Raw genomic sequence first — 25,182 nt, forward strand, 5'->3', positions numbered from 1 at the left:
TACGCACAAAATCTTTTAAAAAGTGAATCTAGCCGGCAGGTAGTACTAGCACGCGCCTTTGTTCTCAGATAGAGCGCTTGCCTAGCAAGCGAAAGGCCATGGGTTCGATCCTCAGCTCCGGAAAAAAGAAAAATTCTTTTTAAAGAAACATTTCATAATTTTAACATTCGTCCATTCTGATGTCTCTGCATGTGTTTGCGCCTGTATGTGTAGACACCAGTGGTTTGACAGTGCCTTCTATGGCTCTTCACTCTATGAAATAGGGTCTTCTGACTAAACCTGGCTAGTATGTGGGTGCTAGCAATATGAATGTAGGTCATACAGCTCTATCGCCTAAAACATCTCCCCAGCCCTCCCATTCTTTTATATTTAACATTTTTCCTTATCAATAATGCAAACATTTAAAAGAAAGGTATTGGCCAGATACAGTGGTACATATCTATAATCCCAGCACAGGAGAGGCTGAGACAGGAAGATTTTGAGTTTCAGGTCAACTTGGGTTACATTAAGAGACTGTTGCAGAAAATAAAGGGCTGGAGAGATGGCTCAATAGTTAAGAACACTGATTGCTCTTCCAGAGGGCTCCAGTTTGATTCTAAGCATCTACTAAGCAACTCTGTAACTCCAGCCCCAGGGGAGCTGATGTCTTACTCTGACTTCTTTGGGTAAGAGGCATGTCTGTGGGGCACAGACATACATGCTGGCAAAACTCATTCATATAGAATAATATTAAATAGGAAAAATTAAATTAAATAGTCTGGCTGGGGATCCAGTTCAGTGGTAAAGTATTTACCTCAGTTTCCACAAATGATAAATAAAACAAGCCATCCAAATAAGGATAAAAAATTACTTTTAATATCTTATGGATTATATAACAGACATACAATGCAATTTCTTATTTTAAAAAATATTTTCAGTTCTCTTTTATTGATAATATAATTGAGATACTTATTTTATAGATTTAAATTACCTTAAGATTGAATGGAATAATTAGCTACAGTGTGGCCCAGAAAATAAAATATACAAGAGTTCTATAAACAGACTTATCCCCACTCCTGGTACATTTACAAATCACAAGATACATCTTTATTTTTAAAGTAAAGATTACAAAAAAAAAAAAATGAAACTGATTCATCCAATTTTTTTCCAAGTAATGACAAGAAATCTTTACATACATGGAGAAATGCAGAAATAACATTTGCAGCTTAATTTTAATGTTTTAAAAGTCACATTGATTCTACAAACCACTTCCTCTGAAGACAGTTTACTGCCTCTACTCCACATGTCATGCTCACAAGAGAGAAGTGCTCTAAACACAACAGTCAGGGTTCTTATATTCTAAACAACCTCTGTAAAATGTAACAACCAAAACGTTTGTATTTATGCTTAGAACTATGACACACTAAGCTCACAATACATGGAAGAACTTACATCTTGACATAATACCTTGGAAACATTGCTTCGTCTAAATTGATGGTCCATTTAACTTCTCTAGTACATACCAAGTTGAGACAAGTATCTGCAATGCTACTCTCCTTTTAAGAGCAAAGATATTTAATTGTTATTAGCACTGCCTTTAGGAAAGACAGTGGCTTTTTAAAACTCATGAAAAATCAAGGTCCATGATAATAGCATTTGAACAAGACTTGGTGACTTCATTTGTTGAGTATCTCCTTTAAAATGAGTGACAGAGAGCTGGAATGTACCTCAGTGTATGCCTGGCTTTCCGACAGGATTCCATCATGCCTGGCATAGACAAGGCCCTAGATTCAATCCCCAAAGAGAGTTTTTTTTTAAAAAAAAGCTTTTCCATCCAATGAAGGGAAAGGTGTCTTTCTATCAATGGAGCAGAATTATGAGAAGAAACATAATAAGAACACTACTTTGTTGCTGGCTCTGTTTCGCAGACCTTAAATATTCAGTTCTCATTCTGCTACAATAAAAGGAAATTCGGTTTATTTTAATAACATTACATAATGTTAGAAGGCTGGAGATGTAGTTCAGAGGTAGAGCGCTTATCTAGCAAGATAGGCGAGAGAGACCCTGAGTTTACTCCCCAGAAGTAAAGAGAGGACAGAGTGGGAGGGGCACATGATGAGCTGGGTTACCGGGCTGGGGATGTGGCCGTTGGCAGTGTGCAACTATGCAATCGGCATGCGTGAGTGTGGTCCCCAGCACCACGCTAAAGGAAAAGGGCCAGTGACATAGGTCAGTGCTATGGTGCTTATAGGCTGGGGATGTGGCTTAGTGGGTACAATATGTGCTTGGCATGCAGAGGCCCTAGGTTGGATGCCAGCCCCTTCCCACCTCAGTAACCACAATTACAATGCAAAGTTTGGAATGGTATGGTAGGACTAATGACAAACCTCTTGAACACAAATATGAACTTTGTTTTCCTTCCAAATAACACTCTACAATAACCAAACAGGTAGCCACAGTCTGCCCAAGATGGCTCTTCAGGGTTCTAAGGTCTAATGTTTGCCATTAAAAAGTATGTTAGAGCAGGCATGGTGGCCCATGCCTGGAATCCCAGTACTTGGGAGACAGAGGCAAGAGGATTACCACAAGTCTGAGGGCAGCCTGGTCTCTTCGCAGTGAGTTCCAAGCCAGCCAGGGTAGCATATAGAGATCCCATCAAAAAGAAAAAGAAAATTATGCTAAGCATTTTTGATCTATCATTTAAAAACTGAAAGAAATCAAGTATTAAAATACCAGTGGTTCCTGTGTGAGGGCAAACGTCCCCTTCAAGTAATGTTTCCCTCACAATTAAGGTATCATACATACATACACACATACATACATACATACACACATACATACATACATACACACACACACATCCTTCTGAGAATAACAGCTACAAATCATGATTTTTTCTTTTAGTTTAGGTGAAAGAATTGCTTCATAAGTTCATATGTTGTGAAAGCCACAGCTTGGGAGGGAATACAGCGGATGTAGTTCAGAGACAAGCCACGGTACAGTCCTCTGCGAATGCCATGATGCCCATAGACGTACTTCATGGTCTCCCGCATGGTACTGAAAGACAGTGGAAAATGCTGCAGCGATCATCACAAGCTGACAAGACAACTCGGAACCCACAACAGCTTTCTTTATTATTTGCTTGGATGCTTTCTTCAGACAGAATTGTGCTCTGTAGTCTGAGTTAGCTTTGAACTATAATCTTCTTCCTCCCAGATGCTGGAGAAAGGACCGGGCCACCTGAACCAGCCTACAGTAGCATTTAAAGGAGGCTTGAATGGCTGTGGCTGTTCGAGCTAGTACTTCAGAAGCTAAAACAGGAGTTAAGCCAATCTGAGCTACAAAGAGAGACTTTGTCTCAAATCAAACTATAAATATTTGCATATATTAATAAATACACACAAACAAGTCCAGGTGGTACATGCCTGTAAGTTTAGCACTTGGGAGATAAACAGGAAGACCAGTTCAAGGCAGTTTTTGCTAAGTTTTTGTCAAACATTTGAAAACTGGCCTGGAGAACTGCCTCAGAAGTTAAGAGAACTTCTGAACTCAGGTTCCATTCCTAGCACCCACATGGTGTTCTACAACCATCTGTAACTCCAGTCCCAAGGGATCCAACACCCTTCTGGCCTCAGCAGGCACCAGGAATGGATGGGGCAAACAGAAATACATGTAAGCAAAACACTCATAAAATAAAATAGACAAGTCTTTAAAAAGCAAAGTGGCCTGAATGCAGTACACGAGACTTTGTACAAACTTCCATCTGGAATAGCTTTTGAAGATAAAGGTGACAAGCAGCTAACATATCACAATGAAAATCAAGTCACTCCTAAACAGGGGACGAATTCTACAGGAGCAGCATTTCCAGGCTACTCAGGACCATGTGCTCAGCCTGTACCACATCTACACTTGTAAACTGACAGCACTAGCCCATCATCACACTAATGGACGGTGATGCAGGCCTCAAGCTTGGGGTTACCCGAGTTCTAAGAGGCACCATTGGGAATGATGGCACCTCTCCCAGACGGGGCCTGGCAGGAGGCAGATGGGGAAGACTGTAGGACCCTATCCTCCTCTTAGCATTCTCTTTCATTTCTTACCCACAAATTGGGTCAGGTTGAGTTTCTCTGACAAGGTCTTGTGCAGCTCTGAAAGATGGTGCATGTTCAAGGCCAGATGTGTATGAGATCCTGTCTCAAATACCAACCACCAAAAGCCAGGTAAAAGAGGGTCAACCTTATCCCTGGCACTTAGAATATGAGAAAGGAAGGTCACAAGTTCAAGAATATCCATGTTGCATACAAAATTGGAAGCTAATTGGGGTTACATGAGATCCTGTCTTAAAAATAGAAATTTAGGGCTGGAGAGATGGCTCAGAAGTTAAGAGCACTTACTGCTCTTCCAGAGTATAGAGTTCAAATCCCAGCAACCACATGGTGGCTCACAACCATCTGTAATGGGATCTGATGCCCTCTTCTGGTGTATCTGAAGACAGCTACAGTGTGCTCATATATATAAAAAGAAATCTTGAAAAAAAAATTAAAGACCTTTAGGTTTCTAAAGATTAGAAATAGTTAAACTTCAGAATACTTACAGGCACTTTTCAAACTCTGGAAGGATTGCCCCTAACTGCATTCTCCGACGGGTCACATCAAATGGGTAGCTAAAAAAACACAAGAATTAAAGACTTAAAAAACAATCTCTCATTTCCTATCTGACAACCATCAAAACCAACATCTAAAATCTACTGGGCAGTCTGGGACTGGCCAGGTGGAGGCAGGAGGATCTGAAGTTCAAAGCCATCCTCACCTACATAACAAGTTAGAGATTAGTTTTGATCACAAGAGACCCTGGTTTTCTGGTGGGGGAAGGAGGAGGTAAAAAAGAGAAGACATATTAAGCTGTGAATGAGAAAGGGAGGTGACAGGGCCAAGAAGAGAACGAGGACTTCGGGAGATGGTCAGGCGTCCACAGAAGTCCACAGCCAGCTCCCTACAGTCAAGCAGATACCTCTCCTTTATCTTCTTCCACAGCACAGCATCACCTCCCATCTGAAGACACAGTCTACTTTCCCAGGGCAGCTCTTGGTCTGAGCATCTTACCCAGCTGACTCTGGCTTTGCTTGCCCTACCCCAGGATTCTGAGGAGTCTGGTGACAGAACATGTCCTTCCTGGTGTTCATGACATGTCCTTGGCCACCTGACTTGCTTTCTCTGGAAAGTCCTGCTGCTTAGCTTCCCTCACGTCTCATTCTACTCAATCTCTCTTGCTCTGGGGAAATGTCTTGAAAGCACCTTCCAATTTTGACATAGAAATGGGTTAATTATAACATCCCTCTACATGGTGGTAACTTCAACTCCAGTTAAACACTGAACTGCTTCAGTAAAAACGTCTTGGGCTCAATGGTCAAGAGTGCTTGCTCCTGTTGCAGAGAGCCTGAGTTTAGTTCCCAGCACCCAGCACCTTGTCTTAGACAGAGTTTCTATTGCTGTGACAATCACCTTGACCAAAGAGCAAGTTGGGGAGGAAGACTTTTTTCTGGCATATACTTCTATATTATTGCTCATCACTGAAGGAAGTCAGGACTGGAACTCAAACAAGGCAGGATCCTGGAAGCAGGAGCTGATGTGGAAGGATTTTACTAACTGGCTTGCTTCCCCAGGCTTGCTCAACCTGCTTTCTTATAGAACCCAGGATCACCAGCTCAGGGATGGCACCACCCACAATGGGCTGGGCCCCTTCCTTTGATCACTAATAGAGAAAATGCCTTCCAGCTGGATCTCTTGGAGGCTTCTCCCTTTCTGATGACTCTAACTTGTATCAAGTTGACACATAAAACCAGCCATTACACATCTGTAATGCCAGCTCCAGGACAATCTGAAATCCACTTCTGGCCTAAGAGAACTATACTTTTACGAGCAAACACACAAATATACATAATTAAAAGTAAAATATAAAAAAGGGGGTTTTCTGAGTCACCTATTATATTTTTCCTTCAGTGATCCTTACAGTGCTTTATATACTAATTGGAACAAAGTAGGTTTTCAAGAATTTAGTATAAAGGGCGCACATACACACACTGCACACACACACACTGCACACACACACACAAACACACACACACACTGCACACACACATACTGCATACCACAATCCATACACACAAACCACACACACAGCACATATTGTACCCATACATGCTCACATACCACAATGCACACACACATAGTACGCACATATTACACACATATACACTCACATACCACAGTCTACACACACACATCACATAGCACACATACACCCAATAGACCACATTAAATAGCTCAAATGTTAGAAACTTCTTGTGGGCAACTTAACCAGAACATATGAATGGAGCCAGGCAGTGATGGCTCACACCATTAATCCCAGCACATGGGAGGCAGAGAAGGCAGATCTTCCTAACTTCAAGGCAACCAAGTCTACAAATCAAGTTCCAGGATAGCCAGTCTACACAGAGAATCCCTGTCTTAAAAAAACAATACAAACAAATAAAACCAAACCAGACAAACGAACACTCATATTTACGTGACTCTTTTCAAGGGAATCTATAGGAAACTGGGAGGATCTAGATCAATGCAATTGACTATTCACATGTAAATTACCTATAATATGCTTATAATAAAGACATATCTGAAAAAGGATTAAATTAATATTTATCAAAACTAAGCTATATTTTATAAGGAATTCTGCTTTTCAGTGATCTATTAGAAGAGAATAAAATGAACAAAGACGTCAGCCATGACTCAGAGCTGGAGACTCAGGAACCAAGGCTGAGATACTTACGAAATCGTCTGCGCTATTGCTCCAGCAACACCACCACATAGTAAGTTTATGTGAGTTTTCAAAACTAAGACGTTGGGGTTGTCGGACGAGGGTCGGCCAAGCAGGGTGGGAGCGTAGGAAAGCCCAACACTCTTCAAGGTGCCAAAGGTAAAGAAGGAAACACCTGAAAAGCAGGATACAAACTCACCATGGCATGAACTGAGAAAGAGATCTTCATTACATGACAACAAATTAGTTGAAGGAAACTATTTTGCACTTCCCAGTCTAGGACAATTGCTTGAATACATTTAATTAATACTGAAGTACTAAGTCAAAGGCATTGCCAGTTATCAAAACCAATAGCATTAGTTCTCACACACTGATACGTATCATATGTGCACTCAAGGGGCAGAAATGAAAACTATTTCAAACCATATAGGAGAAGGATACAGTCTTCTAATGTTTAAAATGAGTAAAATTTAAATTCATAATCATAATTTGATGCGGGGGGAGGGGACGGGGTCTGAGACATAGTGTCACCATGTAACTCCAGCTGGCCTGGAACTGCTATGTAGCTCAGGGGAGCCTGAGCCTCTCAAGTGCTGAGAGTAAGGCATGTGGCACCCAGCCCTAGTTCATCATCTTTATATACACATGCACACTGTAAATAACTGTGGTGGTTTGAATATACTTGGCCCATGGAAAAGTGACACTCCCTGCTAGAGAAAGTGTGTCACTGTGTAGGTGGGCTTTGAGGGTTCCTGGACTCAAGCTCCTCACTCCTGGATACCTGCAGAAAATAGTCTCCTTCTGCTTCCTTAGAATAAAGATGCAGAACTCTCATCTCCTTCCTGAGAACCAAGTCTGCCTTGATGGTAATGGATTGAACCTCTGAATCTGTAAGCCAGCGCCAGTTAAACGTTGTCATTTATAGGAGTTGCTTTAGTCATGGTGCCTCTTCTCAGCAATGGAACCCCTAAGACATAGCGGTAATCAGAATATTTTTTTAACTATATAGACATAGAAGTCAGGCTCAGTAGAACACGCATGCCAGCCCAGAACTTGGGAGTCCCAAGCAAAAAGATCAAGATTTCAAGGTCATTCTCAGCTATATAGCACATTTAAGGTTAGACTAAGGTACAGTAAACCTCTTCTCAAAAATAAATATGTACTCAGAAAACAGCTCCACAGCAAAAACAAGAAAATACAGTGTATCTCCAACACAATGAACCTCAAAAACACATAATCTAAGAATCAGTCACAATATGATTTCCTTTATATGAAATGTCAACCTATAGTGATGCAAAGATTAACAGCTGTTTAGACTTGGGAGTCCTAACTATGGATGCAAGATGATGTCGAGCTTGTTCTGATGATGGCTGTGTATCTAAAATCAACTAAAAGCCAATGACTTGGACACTTACGTGGACAAGCTCTATGGTGTTCTAGTCACAACTCAACAAGGCTGTTATTGGAAAACAACTTAATTGCTATTCCTTAAAGACACTTTAGGGGCTAGAGAAACAGCTCGGCCTTAAGAGCACTTGCTGCCCTTGCAAAGAACACAGCACCCACATGGTGCTTTGCAGCACTGTGTGAGCCTATTCTGGTCTCCAAGGGCAACAGGCACACATGCAGTGTACAGACACATCTACAGGTGAATCACTCACACATATAAAATAGAAATGAAATTTAGAGACAACAGTGTTTCGGCCAGCACAGCAGTCACAGTTACAATCCTAGTGCTTAGATTCAAGGTCCTCAGCTCTAATGAGGCCAGCTTGGGCTACACAACTTATCTAAAAATGAAAGGAGAAATGAAAGACCTTCCTGCATGTCACCAGCGCTGGCCCCAAACTCCCAGTCTCAGTCTCCTGCCTCAGCTTCTCAAACAGCTGGGATTTCAGTGTTTATCACTTTGCCCAAATGACAAATGTAGACGATCTTGACATTCTGACTCTCTCACCTTGGCCTCCCCAGTGCCAGGATTAAAGCAATGGGCCACTATACCTTTTTTTTTTACTTTATTTAAAAATTTTATGTGTGAGTGTTTAACCACATAGATGCCTGATGTCTGCAAAAGTGAGAAGAGGTTGTCAAACATCTGAACCAGAGGAACAGATGATTGGAAGTCATCAAGCGGGTGCTAGGAAGCAAACCCTGGTCTTCCATAAGTGCTCTAAACTGCTGAGCCATCTCTCCAGCTCCAACCTGAATGCTTTATTTGTTTGTTTGGTTGGTTGGTTGTTTTTTTTTCTTTTAAGACAGGGTCTCTCTGTAACAGCCCTGGCTGTCCTGGAACTCACTGCATAGACCAGGCTAGCCTCAAACTCAGAAAGGTCTATCTTCTCTGCCTCCTGAGTGTTGGGATTAAAGGCATGTGCCACCATGCCTGGCTAGAAACTGGATCCTTAAGAACATAAGTGTTTATTAACAAGGCATTAAATGAGTCACATATTAATAAAAAGACGTAAAATTGCATTTCTACTCAGTGTACATAAACAGTAAACTCTATATATAATGGACTGAGTAACCATATTTGAACTATAATTCTATGTTCATCATAAGTAAAAACCATTTCAGAGAGCATCTTTTCATATTGTCACTTAAAAAACACTGGTAACATAAACACAAAGTAGAATGCTGCTTTATGTCTGAGACAGGATCTCTCTGTGTAGCCCTAGCTGTCCTGGAGCTGGCTGTGTAGACCAGGCTGGCTTCCAATTCACAGAGCCCTGCCTGCCTCTGCCTCTGAGTGCTGGTTGAAAGATGTATAGCATCTGCCTGCCTGGTGTAGTTGGAATCATACCTGCATATGGAGCCATTCCTAAAATAGTAGGCATCAGACCTCTGTAGAATCCAAGGAAACCACCTTCCTTGGAATGAAGAAAAGTAGAGGATTATATTATACTCATCATAAATGTCATCCAATAAAAGCATTATGCAACGGAAGCAACCCTAGGACTCACCTGAAATAAAAACACAGGCTTCTCAGGGCTATTGCTGCTGTTACCATTAATAAACCCCTCCTTCCCCTCCTCCTTACTCTCTCCTTTACTGTGGTGCTGGGAATCAGTCTAGAGCTTTTGCAGGGTAGGCAAGTGCTCTAACACCGACCTATACCCCTAACCTAGTATCGCTAATTCACACAGAGGAAGAGGTAGCTATCCTTCAATAGTTGACTAGATACAGGAAGGCATGCTGTATGTTTGGAAAGTGGGATGGAATACCTTGGCATAGATTGTCTTGAAGGCATGGATGATACCTGAATAGGTGTGCTCACCCTTCACCTGGAAGGCCAGGCGCACCCTGACCACATCGAGAGGGTAAGTGCAGATAACCGCTGTCATGCCTGAAAAGAATGGAACCACAAATGTAAAAGTAGTGACATCTAATGTGCACACACACACTCCATAGAGTAACATTCTTAGTATATAGAACTGGTAAAATCTAGTCAGAAGAAAAAGGTGAATTTAAGGACTAAAGGCTCATATCATACAATAGCAGTACCTACGAGGGGTTAGGGGGTTTTGAGACAGGGTCTCACTATGCAGCCTTGGCTGGCCTAGAACTCTGCCCATGAGTGCGAGGTTTGAAAGTACCTCTCCTGGAAAGGGCCAGTTTTTAAAAAGTCATCTTAAGTTCCTCTCATTATGAAATCCTGCTGTCAGCACCAAATTATGCAGCTCAAACACACCATGGGTTTGGTTTTATTGGATGTGAAATTAGAAGTAAAAATGATTGTAGGCTAGATGGTGGTGTGCACCTTCAATCCTAAATTTAACACCTGTAATTCCACCATTGAGGTGAGAGCAGAAAGCTGAGGAGTTCAAAGTCACTTTGTCTAAATAGCTAGTTTGAGACTAGCCTATGTTCCATGAGACCCTATTTCAAAAAACAAATAGAACACGCTGGGGATGTAGCTCACTTGGTAGAGTGCTTGCCAAGAGTTCATGGAGCCCCAGATTCAACTCTCAGTACACATAAACTAATCGTGGTGGTGGTGGTACATGCTTATGAGCCAGCATGGGGGAGAAGCAGGAGGACCAGGGGTTGAAAAACATCCTCAAGTACTTAGCAAGTTCAAGGACACTTGCAATGTCCAAGATGCTGCACGGAAACAGAGCAAGGGCCAGTTGTAATGTCCTAATCTCAGTAGTGGGGAGGCACAGGCCAGCCTGGTCTAGAGTTCCAGGCCAGCCAGGACTACATAGTGAGATTCTGTCCCAAAACAGTCAGTTAGGCTAGGAGTGTGGCTCAGTAGTAGAATATTTGCTTAACATGGACCAGGTCTGACTTCAGCCCCCAGTATTGATAGAAAAAGAAAATGTTTATCTCTTAAAATGCTTTCTTAGAGTTCCTTTTTAAATTTTGCTTGTTGTTTTAGATGGTGTCTTGCTGTACAATTCATACTGGCCTAGAACTCTCTATATGGACCCAAGGTAATTTTGAACAAGTAACAGTTCTCTAGTTTTGGTTTCCCAAGTGCTGGAAATGCAAGCACCTATAAGTCCTTGCTTAGATACGGGCCTGTGTATATACATCTCAGCCTGTAAAGTGATTCAGTTAGCATTGCTTTCTTGGTTTGGTAGCTTTTTAATTTTAATAAACATATTTATTTTTAAAGTCCTTGGTTTTTTTAAGATATGGTCTCTGTATATATCCCTGGCTATCTTGAAACACAGTGTAGATCAGAGTGGGCCAGAAATCAAGAGATCCGCCTGCCTCTGCCTCCCAAGTGCTGGGATTAGAGATACACACCACCACTCCCAGCTTTTAAAAATGCACAGCCCATGCTGGCCTCAAGTTCACAATCCTCCCTCTCCATCTCTGCTGCATGTCCTACTGACGTAGAGCACACATCTACTAGCAGTAGGGTTATTTACTTATGTGTGCTGATCTTCCATGGCACATTTCTGTGGATGTCAGAGGACAAGTCACAGGATTAGATTCTCTCCTTCCACCTTGTTGGGTCCCAAATATTGAACTCAGGTTGCCAGGGTTGGCTGCAAGCACTGTCACCTGCTGAGCCAACTCAGTTACCCAGTATTTAGTTTTTGATCCTCTTTCCTCAGAGCCAACCTTACCTCCTATTAACCAGTATCCCATCCCTGGGACTTCTGTTCCCCTTTTTACTTGACCAAATATAAAATTTCCAGTTACATGTGAAAGTGGTTCAAGGTAAACAAAGAAATAGATTATTATATATAAACTAACTAGAACATTAATTCATCCTTGAAAGAAACAACATATTAATTGTAATCAAGTAAACATGGAACAATAGAACCATCAGAGAGCCATAGCTCTAAACAGTCTTACATTACCTAAACAATAAGTATTTCTTCTTTTAAGATTTATTTTATGTATATGAGTACACTGCAGCTGTCTTCAGACACATCAGAGGAAGGCATCAGATCCCATGACAGATGGCTGTGAGCCACCATGTGGTTGCTGGGAATTGAACTCAGGACCTCTGGAAGAGCAGTCAGTGCTCTTAACCACTGAGCCATCTCTCCAGCCCACGATAAGTATTTCTTACAAAGATTTTTGTCTCTTATTTTTAATTGGGTGTTCATCTATCTGTATGTTGAGCATGTGCACGGGAGACCAGGTGCCCGTGGAGGTCAGAGGGGTTAGTTTCTCCTGGAGCTGGGATACCAAGACACTGAATCACCTGAAATGGGAGCTGGGAAGCTGACTCAAGTCTTCTGCATGAGCAGAAATGGGGCTATAAAGATGGCTCAGTTGTTAAAAGTACATATTGTTCTTCAAAAAGACCACAGTTTTAGTTGACAGCACTCATGTTAGGTACCCTAAACAGCCAATAACTCCAGCTCCAAAGTATCTAACACCCTCTCTGGCTTCCATGGGCCGATATGTGTGTGTGTGTGTGTGTGTATATATATATATATATTCATATATATTCTCCCTTCCTTCCTTCCTTTCTCTCTCTCTCTCTCTCACACACACACACACACACACACAAACATGTGCATTTGCATATAAATAAATATTTAAATATAGGCCCACCAGGATTACATAGTAATACTGTGTCTCAATAAAAAATAAATATTTAAAAAAAAATAACAGGAAGTACTCTTAACTGTTTAGCAATCTCTCTAGCCCCCAAATTAAGCACATTGATATAAAGAAAACTTATTGATCAGACATAAAATATATTACTCATCTTACCTGCCATGGATCCAGCCATTAATCTATGCACATGACCAGAAACTCCCAGCTTTGTAGTAATGAACTGAAAACCAAAAACACTGAATTAAATGAGATGCTACTTTATGTGTTAAAGTAAAGGTAAAGGAGCCAGAAAGACGGTTCAGAGGTTAAGAGCATTTGCTGCTCTTACTGACTCGGGTTCAGTTTCCAGCACCTACATGGCAGCTTATGACCGTCACTAACAGCAGTTCTAGGGGATACAACACCCTCTTCCAGCTACCATAGACACCAGATATGCACGGCACATACACACAGATATATATGAAAGCAAAACATCCATATACATAAAATAAAATCCCAGCACTTGGAAGGCAGAGGGAGGTAGATCTCTGTGAGTTCAAGGTCTACAGAGCAAGTTCAAGGACAGTCAAGGCTAAACAAAGAAACCTGTCTCAAAAGAAAATTAGTTTTTAGTTTCTTTATGCTGGTGTTTACAATATGTATAAAAGTTTGCCACATATGTGCAGCACCAGTGGAGGCTAGAAGAGGACATCAGATCCCCTTAAACTGGAGTCACAGATGCTTTGAGGCACCATGTGGGTGTAGGGAATCAAGACTGGGTTCTAAGAACAGTAAGTGCTCTTTTTTTTTTTTTTAATAATTATTTATTTTATGTATGTGAGTACACTGTAGCTGTCTTTAGACACACCAGAAGAGGGCATCAGATCTCATTACAGATGGTTGTGAGCCACCATGTGGTTGCTGGGAATTGAACTCAGGACCTCTGGAAGAGCAGTGAGTGTTCCTAACCACTGAGCCATCTCTCCAGCTCAAAATTAATGTTCTTAACCACTAAGCCATCTCCAGCCCAAAATATAAATCTTTTTTTTTCCTGTAAAGTCAGGCTGGGTGTGGTGACTCATGCCTTTAATACAGCAGAGGCAGGTAGATCTCTGTTAGTTCAAGGCGAGGCTAGTCTATAGAGCAAGTTTCAGGACAGCCAAGGTTACACAGAGAAAACCTGTCTTGAAAAAGCAAAACAAAAGAAAGAAAGAAAGAAGTAAAGTTAGAAAGATAAGAGAAATCTAATAACAGAAAAGCTGTTGAAGTTGCTGCAAAATAATAAACTCTGGTGACATGATCACACAAAATAATAAGCTCTGGTGACATGATCTCACAAAATAATAAACTCTGATGACATGATCTCACAAAATAATAAACTCTGGTGACATGACTCACTTATTTAGTAACAAGGTCCCAGGCTCAGGATAGAGTTCACTGGTAAAACATTTGTCTAGGATGCTCAAGGCTCTGGATTTGAGCCTCAAAACAGCAAAATATGTATGTGCATAATTATACATTTATATAATATACATTTATTAAGTATAATATACATTTATACATTATGCCAATTGAAAACATAAACATAATAAATGAATATAAATATGTAAGAGAAAAGTCACACTGGTATTCTCAGAGAACAGGAAAACAGATCTATTAAGTGGGCTGGAGAGATAGCTCAGTGGGTTAAGAGTGCTTGCTGCTCTTCCAGAGGATGTAAATTCTGTTTTGAGGGCCCTAATCAGCTAGTTTCAGCTCCAGGGGAAATCCAGAGCTCTCTTCTGGCCTCCACAAGCACCCTTACACATATACATACAAATAGTTTTTTAATTTAAAAAAGCATATTAAAATATTATAAATTTATCTTTTTAAAAAAAGACTGGGCTAGAGAGATTGCTCAAGGTTAAGAACACTGGCTGCTCCTCCAGAGATCCTGAGTTCAATTCCCAGAAACCACAATGTGGGTCATAACCATCTGTAATGGGATCTGGTGCCCTCTTCTGGTCTGCAGGAATACATGCAGGCAGGACGCTGTATATAATAAATAAATAAACCTTTAAAAATAAATTAATAAATTCTATAAAAAAAAAGCACTTCGATTTTTATTCATTTTATTTTGTATGTGTTGTGTGTGAGTGGGTGTGCACGTTCCTGAGGGAACAGCGTGAAGGAGTCAACTATGTACCATGTGGATCCCAGGAACTGAACATAGGTTGTTGGCTTGGCAGAAGTCACTCTTACCCTCTAGCCACCTCACTGACCTTGCATCTATCTTTCTGGAAGGCACTTTTGAGCTGGGCGTGGTGGTATACACCTACAATTCCAGCATATGAGAGGGAGAGAAGGGAATTGGGAGTCCAAAGCCAGCTTTGGCTATACATTAAATTCTAGGCCAGCCTTACATAAATTCCAGATCCATCTCTAGCTAACATAACAAACTAACAGGAATGAGAAAATGCTCCATTGGGAAAGTGCTTGCCACATAAGCATAAAAGCTTGCACTGGATTCACAGTACCCAAACTTAACTTTGACTTAAACCACTAGTGTGCACAGAATTGTAGGCTCAATTCCCAGCACTGGGGAAACATTCCACCAGAGAGCATGCAATTAACCCGTATAATCCCAGGGTAGAGATAATCTGTTGTGTACTGATGGTTTCATCACTTGTCAATAAAAATCCTATGGCCTACAGGAAAGGGTGGAATAGAGAAGGTGGGACATGCAGCTGGCAGAAAGGATTCTGGGATAGAGCCAGGGAGTTAGGTGAGAACGTGGAGGTCAAAAACATGGCAGCTGAGCAGAGGTAACCAGCCATGTGGCAGAACTTAGATTAGAATAAATGGGATTACAAGTTATTAAACTTATGATCTAATCAGGGAACCAACGTAAGCTTATGGCCAAGGTGTTTGTAAATATATTTTGAGTCTCAGAGTCATTCCAGTTGCTTGGGCCTAGAAAGAAAGAAATGCAGTCAACATTCCTGTACTTGGGAGGCTGAAGCATGAGAACCATTAGTTCAAGCCTGGGCTTAACATAAAGATACAGTTTCAAAAGATGCAAGGGACTACAGGATGATTCAGCAGTAAAGACACCTGCCACAAAGGGAGAACCTGAGTCCAACACACAGACCCCACAGGATGTCTTTGACCTCCATGTACACACACACACACACACACACACACACACACACACACACACACATATAAAAACAAGTGTTTGTTATTAAACATAACATTCAAAGACTAGAAAGAAAGAAAAATACAGCTACCGTTTTATAATGCTCAAAGGCCATGAACTGGATTGCACCGTAGGGAAAGATCCGAATCATCATTGCACCATTTCCTTTATATAATCCAAGGTAGCCTTCCTTTTGGGGAACAGCACGCAGTGTAGAAAGTACCCCTATTCATGGAAAGAGTTTAGAAGAAGAGTGTTAGTAAGGTAATGAACACTGAGCCAGGCACTGTCTCACATTTGTAGTCTCTCTTAACTGTTTTGATTTGGTCTTTCTGTCTGTATGCATTCGTCATGTATGTTTGAGACCGTGTGCACACTGCTGTGCTCATGTCATGGCATGTGTTCAGGTCAGAGGGCAACTGTGAGCAGTAGGTTCTCCTTCCATATTTATATGGGTTCTGGGGACCAAACTCAAGTCATTAGGCTTATGTAGTAAGCATTTTATCCACAAAGCTATCTTACTTTCTGTTTCATGTGTGTGTGAGAGTGTGTGAGTGTATGTGTGTGTGTGTGAGTGTGTGTGTGTGTGTGAGTCTTATGTGTTTTGTTATAGCTCCAGCTGGCCTACAATCTGTAATTCAGAGATCTGCCTGCTTCTGCCTCCTGAGTACTGTACTAAAGACATGCGCCCCACCTTGACCTGTTTTGTTCTTTTCCTTAAGTGTAATCTCAGTGCTGGGGGGGGAGAAGATCACATGTTCAGGGTCAGCCTGGGCTACATGTAAATTTGAGGCCCAAATAAAGAACAGTGTCTTTTTTTTTTAAGGAGGCCAAACAGTTGTTTTTATTTATTATTATCTTACGCAAAAGTCATTTAAGCAGTAAGAATACACAAAAAGTTCATCTCCTGTTCATGATTCATGTTATAATTTTATTCCCCCTATATTTAATATAATGTCTATTAGTAATTCGCATGGTCTTTGTCTAACATTCTTTCAGTCCAAACTATAAAAGAACAGTGTCTTAATGTTCCTTCCTCCAATAAACAAACTGAAATTCAATTTTCCATAAAAAACACTGGTAGGATTTACTGAACCATCATTCATACTGAAGTTTTCATTGAGAAATTACATAATTTCATGAGTGTTTGGCTTTTCTAGAAAGGGTCTGTGATAGAGGCTGGTCTCAAACCAGAATGACCTTGAAAGCCAGCAAGATGGGTCACCAGCAGCTCTACTGGAGTCAGCCACAGAAGTTTGACCAGGGCTCTCGCTCTGACCGCCACAGTCTGATCTGTAAATGTGGGCTGACCGTGTGGGCAGTGCTCCGGGCAGTGCACGGAGGACATAGGCTTCAGTAAGTAGGACTAAGCCACTCTGAATGGATTATTCATCTGTCTACCCAGTGAAACCAATCTTGCTAGTCTTTGTGCATAAAAAATAAAAATAAAAAAATGAAGACTTTAATTCAAAAAAAAAAAAAAAAAAAAAAAAAAAAAAAATGACCTTGAAGCTTTGATCCTCCTGCCTTCACCCCTCAAGCACTGGGATAATTACTGTGTACTATCCTGCCCAACCACAAATGGTAATTTATTTTTTAAAATACAATTTACTTATTTTATTTTATATATACAACTCTTTTGCCTACGTGTGTGTGCACCACATGAGTGGCAGACGCCCAAAGAGTTTAGAAGAGGGCATTGGATCCCTGGAACCAGAGCCATGGATGGTTGTGAACCACAGTGTAGATGCTGGGAACTGAACCTAGTCCCCTACAAAAATAACAAATCCAACCTTTGAGCCATCTCTCCAACCCCAGCCTGTAAGTGGTAATTTCTATACAATAAGTGAACTTCATCATTTAGCTAAATTATATAAATAAGCTTTATTCATATAAAACAAAGCTCACCACTGACCTGGACATGGTGGGGAACACCTTTAATCCCAGTTCTCTAGGGGTAGAGGCAGGTGAATCTGTGAGCTCAACAGCCAGCCTGAGCTACTTAATAGTTTCAAGACAGCAAGAGCTGTGTAGAGAGGCCCAGCCTCAATCAATCAATCAATCAACTGATCAATAGAAATAAAGAAATATACTGGGTGATGGCAGTGCATAGCTTTAAACCCAGCACTCAAAAGCAGGGGCAGGAAGATCTCTGTGAGTTCAAGGACACCCTGGTCTACAGAGTGAGCTCCAGGAAAGCCAGGGCTATTAGAAAACCTTGTCTTGAAAAACAAACAAAACAAAACAAAACAAAAAACAAAAAAAAAAGAAAGAAAGAAAATGAAAAAAAGGAGGTGGGGGGAGATAAGCCTTAGGAAGGCTTGTCCCAAACACAAACACTGACTCTACTCCACTTTCTACTAAAAACAAACAAATAAAACAAAATAGGTAGATAATGTTCCATTCCTTTTCATCTTCGGGTTTTTGCCAGCTTGACACACAAGCTAGAGTCCGCTGAGAGGGGAGGGCCTCAACTGAGAAATGCCTCCATAAAATAGGGTTGTAGGCAGGCAGCCTGTAAGGCATTTTCTTAAATAGTGATTGATGTGGAAGGCCGCCCAGCTCATTTTGAGTAGGACCACCTCTGAGTTCTACCAGAAATTGGTCCTGGGCTCTGTAAGACAGTACACTGAGAGCCAGGCAGTGTTAGTGCACACCTTTAATCCCAGCACACAGGAGGCAGAGGGTAGATCTGAGATCCAGGCCAGCCTGGCCTACAGAGGACTGCCAGGGCTACATAGAGAAACTGTCCTGGAAAACAAAAAAGAAGAAGAGTAGGAGGAGGAAGAAGGGGGAAAAGGAGGAAGAAGAGGAAGAGGAAGAAAGGCAGACTGAGCAAGCTGTGAAGAGCAAGCCAGTAAGCAGCAGTCCTCCATGGCCACTATGCTATTGCACAGCTCTGTATCAGCTCCTGTGTTTCTGCTCTGTTGGGTTCCTGCTGCCTGCAGGGGGGAACTGTGACACAGAGGAGCAAGCAGCTTAGACCCTTCCTCCCCAGTGTGTTTTTCTCATGGTGTTCTATCACAGCAATGGAAACCCTGACTAAGACAGCATGTAGAACTCACCTAAATGTTTGTAATGGTGGTTGTGAGCTTGCAGTAAAACCTTTACTCGATCCAAGGGGGCAACTGTGGTTTTGGCGCAGCATCCAGCAATACCTAAAAGAAAATGGAAAGGTCAGAAAGAAACTGGATACCATCTCATCCTAAAGGGAAATCATCACAGGTTCAGCCAGAACACCAGCTACAGTTCAGTTTGGTCTCCATGGGGAGAAGTGTTTAATAGTAGGTTCTGTAGATTAATGGCCCTGTTCCCTGTAACTTACAATTTCTAAGCATATCCAGCAATGTAATACCCAATAACAGAGGGGAATTTACCCAACTAGGAAGCTCCATTTGAATCTCTCTTCTAAAAATGTTTTTCATTAAAACATGAAAACAACCTTTGCTTATAAAAGCAATCATTCATTTACAATGCAGCAAGTATGTATTTGGCGCCTACTCTGTTGCACTAGTCAGCAGGTGTTCAGGATGCAGAGCTATGCTTACAGCAAGTTCCCTTAGATCCATGAGCTGTTAATCTACCAACAAGGATGGCTCTAAAATGACTGAATAAAAGGACATGGTGGCTCATTCCAGTCTTCGGGAGGATGAGACAAGAGAGCTCTGAGAGTTCCCACTGCTGCAGCTACACTGGTCTAGGCCAGCTTGACCTACAGAGTGAGATCAGGTCTCAAAAAATTCAACAAGTATCAGCCCATGACTTTAATCCCAGCACTTGAGAGTCAGAGGCAATCAGGTTGTCTGTGAATCAGGGGCTAGCCTAGTCTATATAGTGAGTTCCAGGACACCAAGGGCTATTGGATTATACTAGAGACCGAGGCTCAGAAAAACAAACTACAGAAAGAAAAGAGAGCTGGAGAGATGGCTGCAGTGGCTTAAGGTACTTGCTGTCAATCCTCATAACCGAGTTTCCTCCTGAGACCCACATTATTGGAAGAGTAAATCAATTCCCACAAGTTACCCTCTGACCTTGCACATGCCCAACACACACACACATACACATACACACATACACACACACACACACACACACACACACACACACACACACACGTAATTTAAGAAATTTTAAGGGCTGGAGAGATGGCTCAATGGTTAAGAGCACTGACTGCCCTTCCAGAGGTCCTGAGTTCAAATCCCAGCAACCACATGGTGGCTCACAGCCATCTGTAATGGGATCTGATGCCCTCTTCTGGTGTGTCTGAAGACAGCTACAGTGTACTCATATATGTAATAAATAAATCTTTAAAAAAAAAAAAAAGAAAGAAAAAGAAATTTTAGGAAGCCAGTTGTGGTGGTGCATGCCTTGAGCCCTGGTGCTCTACACTTCAAGTTCCAACACAGCCAAAGCTATATAAGAGAGCCTGGCTCAAGACAAAAGAAGGAAAGAAAGGGGGGTGGGATGAGAATATTTTTAGGAGCTTGAGAGATGGTTGGCAGTTAAGAACATTGGTTGTTCTTCCACAGGACCCAAGTTCAATTCCTAGCACCTACACACCTGCCCATAAGAATCTGTAACTCCAGTACCTGGGGATCCAATGCTCTTTTGGCATCCACTGTTACTACCATATGGTGTGCAGACATACAAACAAGTAAACACAAAAATAAAGGAAAAATTATTTAATTTAAGCACACACACACAAAGAAGGCTTTCTACTAGAACCAGGCATAGGTACACTCCTATAATAGCAGCACTTGGGAGGTAGAAGCAGGAAATCTGTCTCAGCCTAGACTACATGGGACCCTGTTTCAAAACCCTACTACCTACCTACTGCACAAACATGAGGACCAGAGTTTGGGCCTGAGTTCAGATCCCTTATATCCATGTACAACCAGGGCATGGTGGCATATGCCTGCAAACCCCAGCACTGGCAGGTGGAGAAAGGCAAGGCAGACCTCTGGAGCTCACTGGTCAGCCACCCTAGCTAATCAGCAAGCTCCAATGAAAGAATGCTGCAAAAACTTAAGACAGATGGCTGGTCACAGTGGTGCACACTTTTAATCTCAGCACTTGGAAAGTCAAGGCTGATAGATCTTGGTATGTTCCAAGTTATCCAAGGCTACATAGTAAGACCTTGTGTAAATGCATGGGTGGTTAAGTAGGGATAGATAAATAGATAGATAGATAGATAGATAGATAGATAGATAGATAGATAGACAGACAGACAGACAGACAGACAGACAGAAAGACAGATAAGAGAGAAAAAAAAAAGAAAACACTGTGGTTCACACCTGTAATGCCACACTACTCAGTCACCTGGAGACTGAAACAAACCAACTGCCAAAAGTTAGGGGTCATTCTGAGCTAAGTAGTTATGTTCCACGCCAGTCAGGGCTACCCAGAGAGATCCCATCTCAGGAAAAGAAGAAGAGGAGGAGGAGGAGGAGGAAGAGGAAGAAGAAGAGAAAAAAATTGAGTGTTCACTGTAACAAGCACTAGGCCAAGAGATCTGACTGTAGACAGTATGCCAAGATTGTTACAATCTCATTTAACCTTTTCGGTACTCTAACATCAAAGTTTGGTGGCACAGGCCTGTGATTCTACCTCCTAGAGAGGCTGAGTGGAAGGATCCCAAGCTCAGAGCTAGCAGATGCAGGCAAATCTCTGAGTTTGAAGCCAGCTGTGTTGGGAATGCAATTATTTTCTTATTCAGATTAAAAATATTTTTAACTAAAAACAAAACAACAATCTCCCTGGTCTGGCAAAGATGGGTCAGTGCACATGTAAAGGTACTTGTCTTTCAAGTCTGAAGCTCTCAATTCAGTCATTGTAGAAGCAGAGAGTTACATATGCCTGGTACCTGCTAAGGTTGGAGGAGGGCCGGATCCCCAGGGACTGCACTTAACAGATATGTGTGGTGTCACGTGCTGGGAATCAAACCTGGCTGCTCTGGGAGAGCAGCAAGAGCTCTAAACTGCTGAGCCAACTCTTCAGCCCCCAAATATATTTTTTAAAGGCAGGATCTGGCAAGATGGCTTAGTGGGGTAAAAGGTTTGCCACCAAGCCTAACAACACAGATATGACTCCCAGGGCCCGCATGACAGGAGAGAACTAACACAAGTTATCCTCTACATGCCACATGAGAGTGTGCGACAGGTACACACAGGTGCACACAGGTGCACAGAGGTAAATATAAGTTTTAAATAAATTTAAAAGTACATATGTTCTACCCCCAAAACGCACTGGGCATGGTGGCATATACCTATAAGCCCAGGACTAGAATGTAAAGGCAGAAATGAGAGCATCAGGAGTTTAAAATTAGCCTCAGCCAATCAGGTTCCTTCTTCATGGGGATCTGGTAATATAGTGGCTGACAAGAACAAAATCCTTGGTAGTGTATGCAACCTGTTGTATGCCTGGGTTCCCTTTAGAGGCCTCCAAACAGTTTTCTGATGAATACTGGTATCTCTGATCTCAATGCTGACCTCAACCAACCTAGGATCCAAAATATCAGACAATGTACCAGGGCAGAGTGGTGAGGGTTCATGTAGTGGTGTGAATGAGGATGACCCCCATTCCTCAATGAGGATTTCTTTTTTTTAAAGATTTATTTATTTTATGTATGAGTACACTGTATCTGTCTTCAGACACACCAGAAGAGGGCATCAGATCCCATTACAGCTGGTTGTGAGCCACCATGTGGTTGCTAGGTATTAAAATCAGGACCTCTGGAAGAACAGCCAGTGTTCTTAACCGCTGAGGCATCTATCCAGATCCAAGTCTCATATTCTTAAATACTTGGTCCCTGGTTGGTAGAACTGTTTGGGAAGGATTGGGAGGTACAACCTTGTTGGAGAAGGTGGGTTACTGGAAGTAGGCTTTGAGGTTCAAAAGACTGCCACCATGGCTGATGTGTGCCTATCCGCTTCCTGCTTGATCAGGATGTGAGCTCTCAGACATTGCTAAAGAGTCGTGGCTTTGCTCTACTATCATGGACTCAAAAACCAAAGCCCAAGTAAACACTTTTTTTGGAGATATATAGCTCTGGCTGTCCTGGAACTTGCTCTACAGACCACACTGTTGTTGAACTCACAGAGATCTACTTGTCTCTGCTGCACAAAGTGCTAGGATTAAACCAGTGGGCCAGCATGCCCAGCTGACAGCTCTTTCGTTTATTCTCTGGTGTGTGTGTGTACACACACACACACATATAATAGTCAAAGTAAAAGTCAAAGTAGACGACTAGAACTCAGGCGTTATAGTTGAATAAAAAGATGCCTTTTGGGGGCTGGAGAGATGATTCAGTGGTTAAGAGCACTCACTGCTCTTCCAGAGGTCCTGAGTTCAATTCCCAGCAACCACATGGTGGCTCACAACCATCTGTAATGGGATCTGATGCCCTCTTCTGGTGCGTCTGAAGACAGCAACAGTGGGCTCACATAATAAATAAATTAAAACAAACAAACAAAAAAAAAGACTATATATATATATATATATATATATATATATATATATATATATATATATTGGTTTTTCCAGACAGAATTTTTCCGTGTAGCTCTGGCTCTCCTGAAACTCATTTTGTAGACCAGGCTTACCTGGAGCTTACATAGACCCATCTGCCTCCAGAGTGCTGGGACAACAAATATTGTTTTTTAATCTGCAGAAGAAAATAATTACATTCCCAACACAGCTGCAAGCTATGACACTATCTCTCCACGAATCCTCATCATGTTATTTTTTTATTGTCAGTCATAAATAATTAAGTAATGACAGCTCAAATAATCAATCATTGATGGGAGAGGCAGTTAAGAGATACAAACATCTGCAAACAGAAAGGGAGAGAAAACCAGAGACTTGTAGACCGTCTGGTCATGTACCCACAAACCACAGCACTTCTTTTCAAGCAGCTGCAGCTTGTTTACCACAATTCCTGGAACCAGTTTTGATGGAAGACAGTTTTGCATAATACCCTTAGTCATTTTATTTTGTTTTTGAGACAGGGTATCACTATGCCTTCCTGACTTGCCCGGAACTTGCTATGTAGATCAGATTGACCTCAAACTCAAGATCTGCCTGACTCTGCATCCCTGGTGGTGCGATTCAAGGTACTTTCTACCATGTCCAGCTCATAACCTAGTCTATTTTTCAAAGTTAGGCTCCGGAGACGGATTGTGCCTGTAATTCCAGCGCTTGGGTTGTAGAGGCAGGAGAATCAGTAGTTTAAAGGCAGCATCAACTACATAAGGAACTTGAGGTGGGGGCTACATGAAATATTCTCATATCATTACCCGCGCGCGCGTACACACACACACACACACACACACACACACACACACAGGAAAGGGGCAGGAGCCCAAGCTGGCCTCCCCCTCCAATATTTTTCCTTTTAAGCAAACAGCAACATCCAATCCTACAATGTCACTCGGGTTGTTGGTAACAGAAAGGGGTGGTACCCACCATGTCCCACCTAAAGGATCCTTTTATCAACCTTTGGGAACAGGTGCTTGTTTTAGAGGAGGGATTAGCCCCGATTGCAGCGACTGAAGTAAAGGCCCGGCTGGATCCTGCAGCAGAAGCCCGGGACTGTCACGGCGGCAGCCGGCTCTGACCGGCCCGCGGCCCGGCTTCACCACCCAGCCCCAGGGTCCCGGCGACAGACACATACCTCCAGCCAAGAAGGAACGCAGCCAGTAGAAGTCTCGGCGCGAGGCCGGACCCCCGCTCCCCGCCGCCTGCGGCACCGCGGGTGCAGGCTCGGCCGCCGCCAGGGCCGCCGCAGCCACCAGGGCCGCCATCCGGACCTGCGCCACGTCCCGAGCCTCCGCTGCCAACTTACAAAACACTGGGCAGCACCATGGCTGGAGCCGGCTCTGACAGGAGCCGAGCCGCCTCGAGGGCGGGGCTAGATGATGCTCATAGCGCGGCGGCGCGGAGTGATGACGCACGTGGTCACAGCTGGGCCCGGGCCATAAGAGCAAGGCGGAAGTGGGCGTCACCCAGGGGGTTCTGGGAGCTCAAGGTCCTGATGTTTGTGCTGAAGGTTTGCAAGCCTCCTTAGCCAGACAAGTTAGTTGAGGCTTGCAGTCTCAGCACCCACCGACTTGATTCAGGGCATTGGAGATCAAGGCCCGTCAGAGCTAGGTAGTGAAGCTCATACCTGTAAATCCCAGTACTCACTCAGGATTCTAAAGCAGAAGGATCAC

At 42.4% G+C, this 25,182-nt stretch overlaps 1 protein-coding gene across 1 annotated transcript; it reads right to left on the bottom strand.

Moving 5' to 3' along the window:
- Positions 1-920: 920 nt before the first annotated feature.
- On the bottom strand, positions 921-24,835 carry SLC25A16 (solute carrier family 25 member 16). Its single transcript, XM_080937981.1, has 9 exons — positions 24,645-24,835; positions 19,039-19,131; positions 16,065-16,198; positions 12,973-13,036; positions 10,011-10,132; positions 9,590-9,656; positions 6,802-6,964; positions 4,574-4,642; positions 921-3,036 (listed from the first exon to the last, which is right to left on the bottom strand). The coding sequence occupies exons 1-9, from the start codon at positions 24,772-24,774 to the stop codon at positions 2,880-2,882; spliced, it is 999 nt and encodes a 332-aa protein (XP_080794107.1). The 5' UTR covers positions 24,775-24,835; the 3' UTR covers positions 921-2,879.
- Between the last annotated feature and the right edge of the window lie 347 nt (positions 24,836-25,182).

The sequence above is a fragment of the Micromys minutus genome (genome assembly GCF_963924665.1).
Source record: "Micromys minutus genome assembly, chromosome: 25".
NCBI lineage: Eukaryota > Metazoa > Chordata > Mammalia > Rodentia > Muridae > Micromys > Micromys minutus.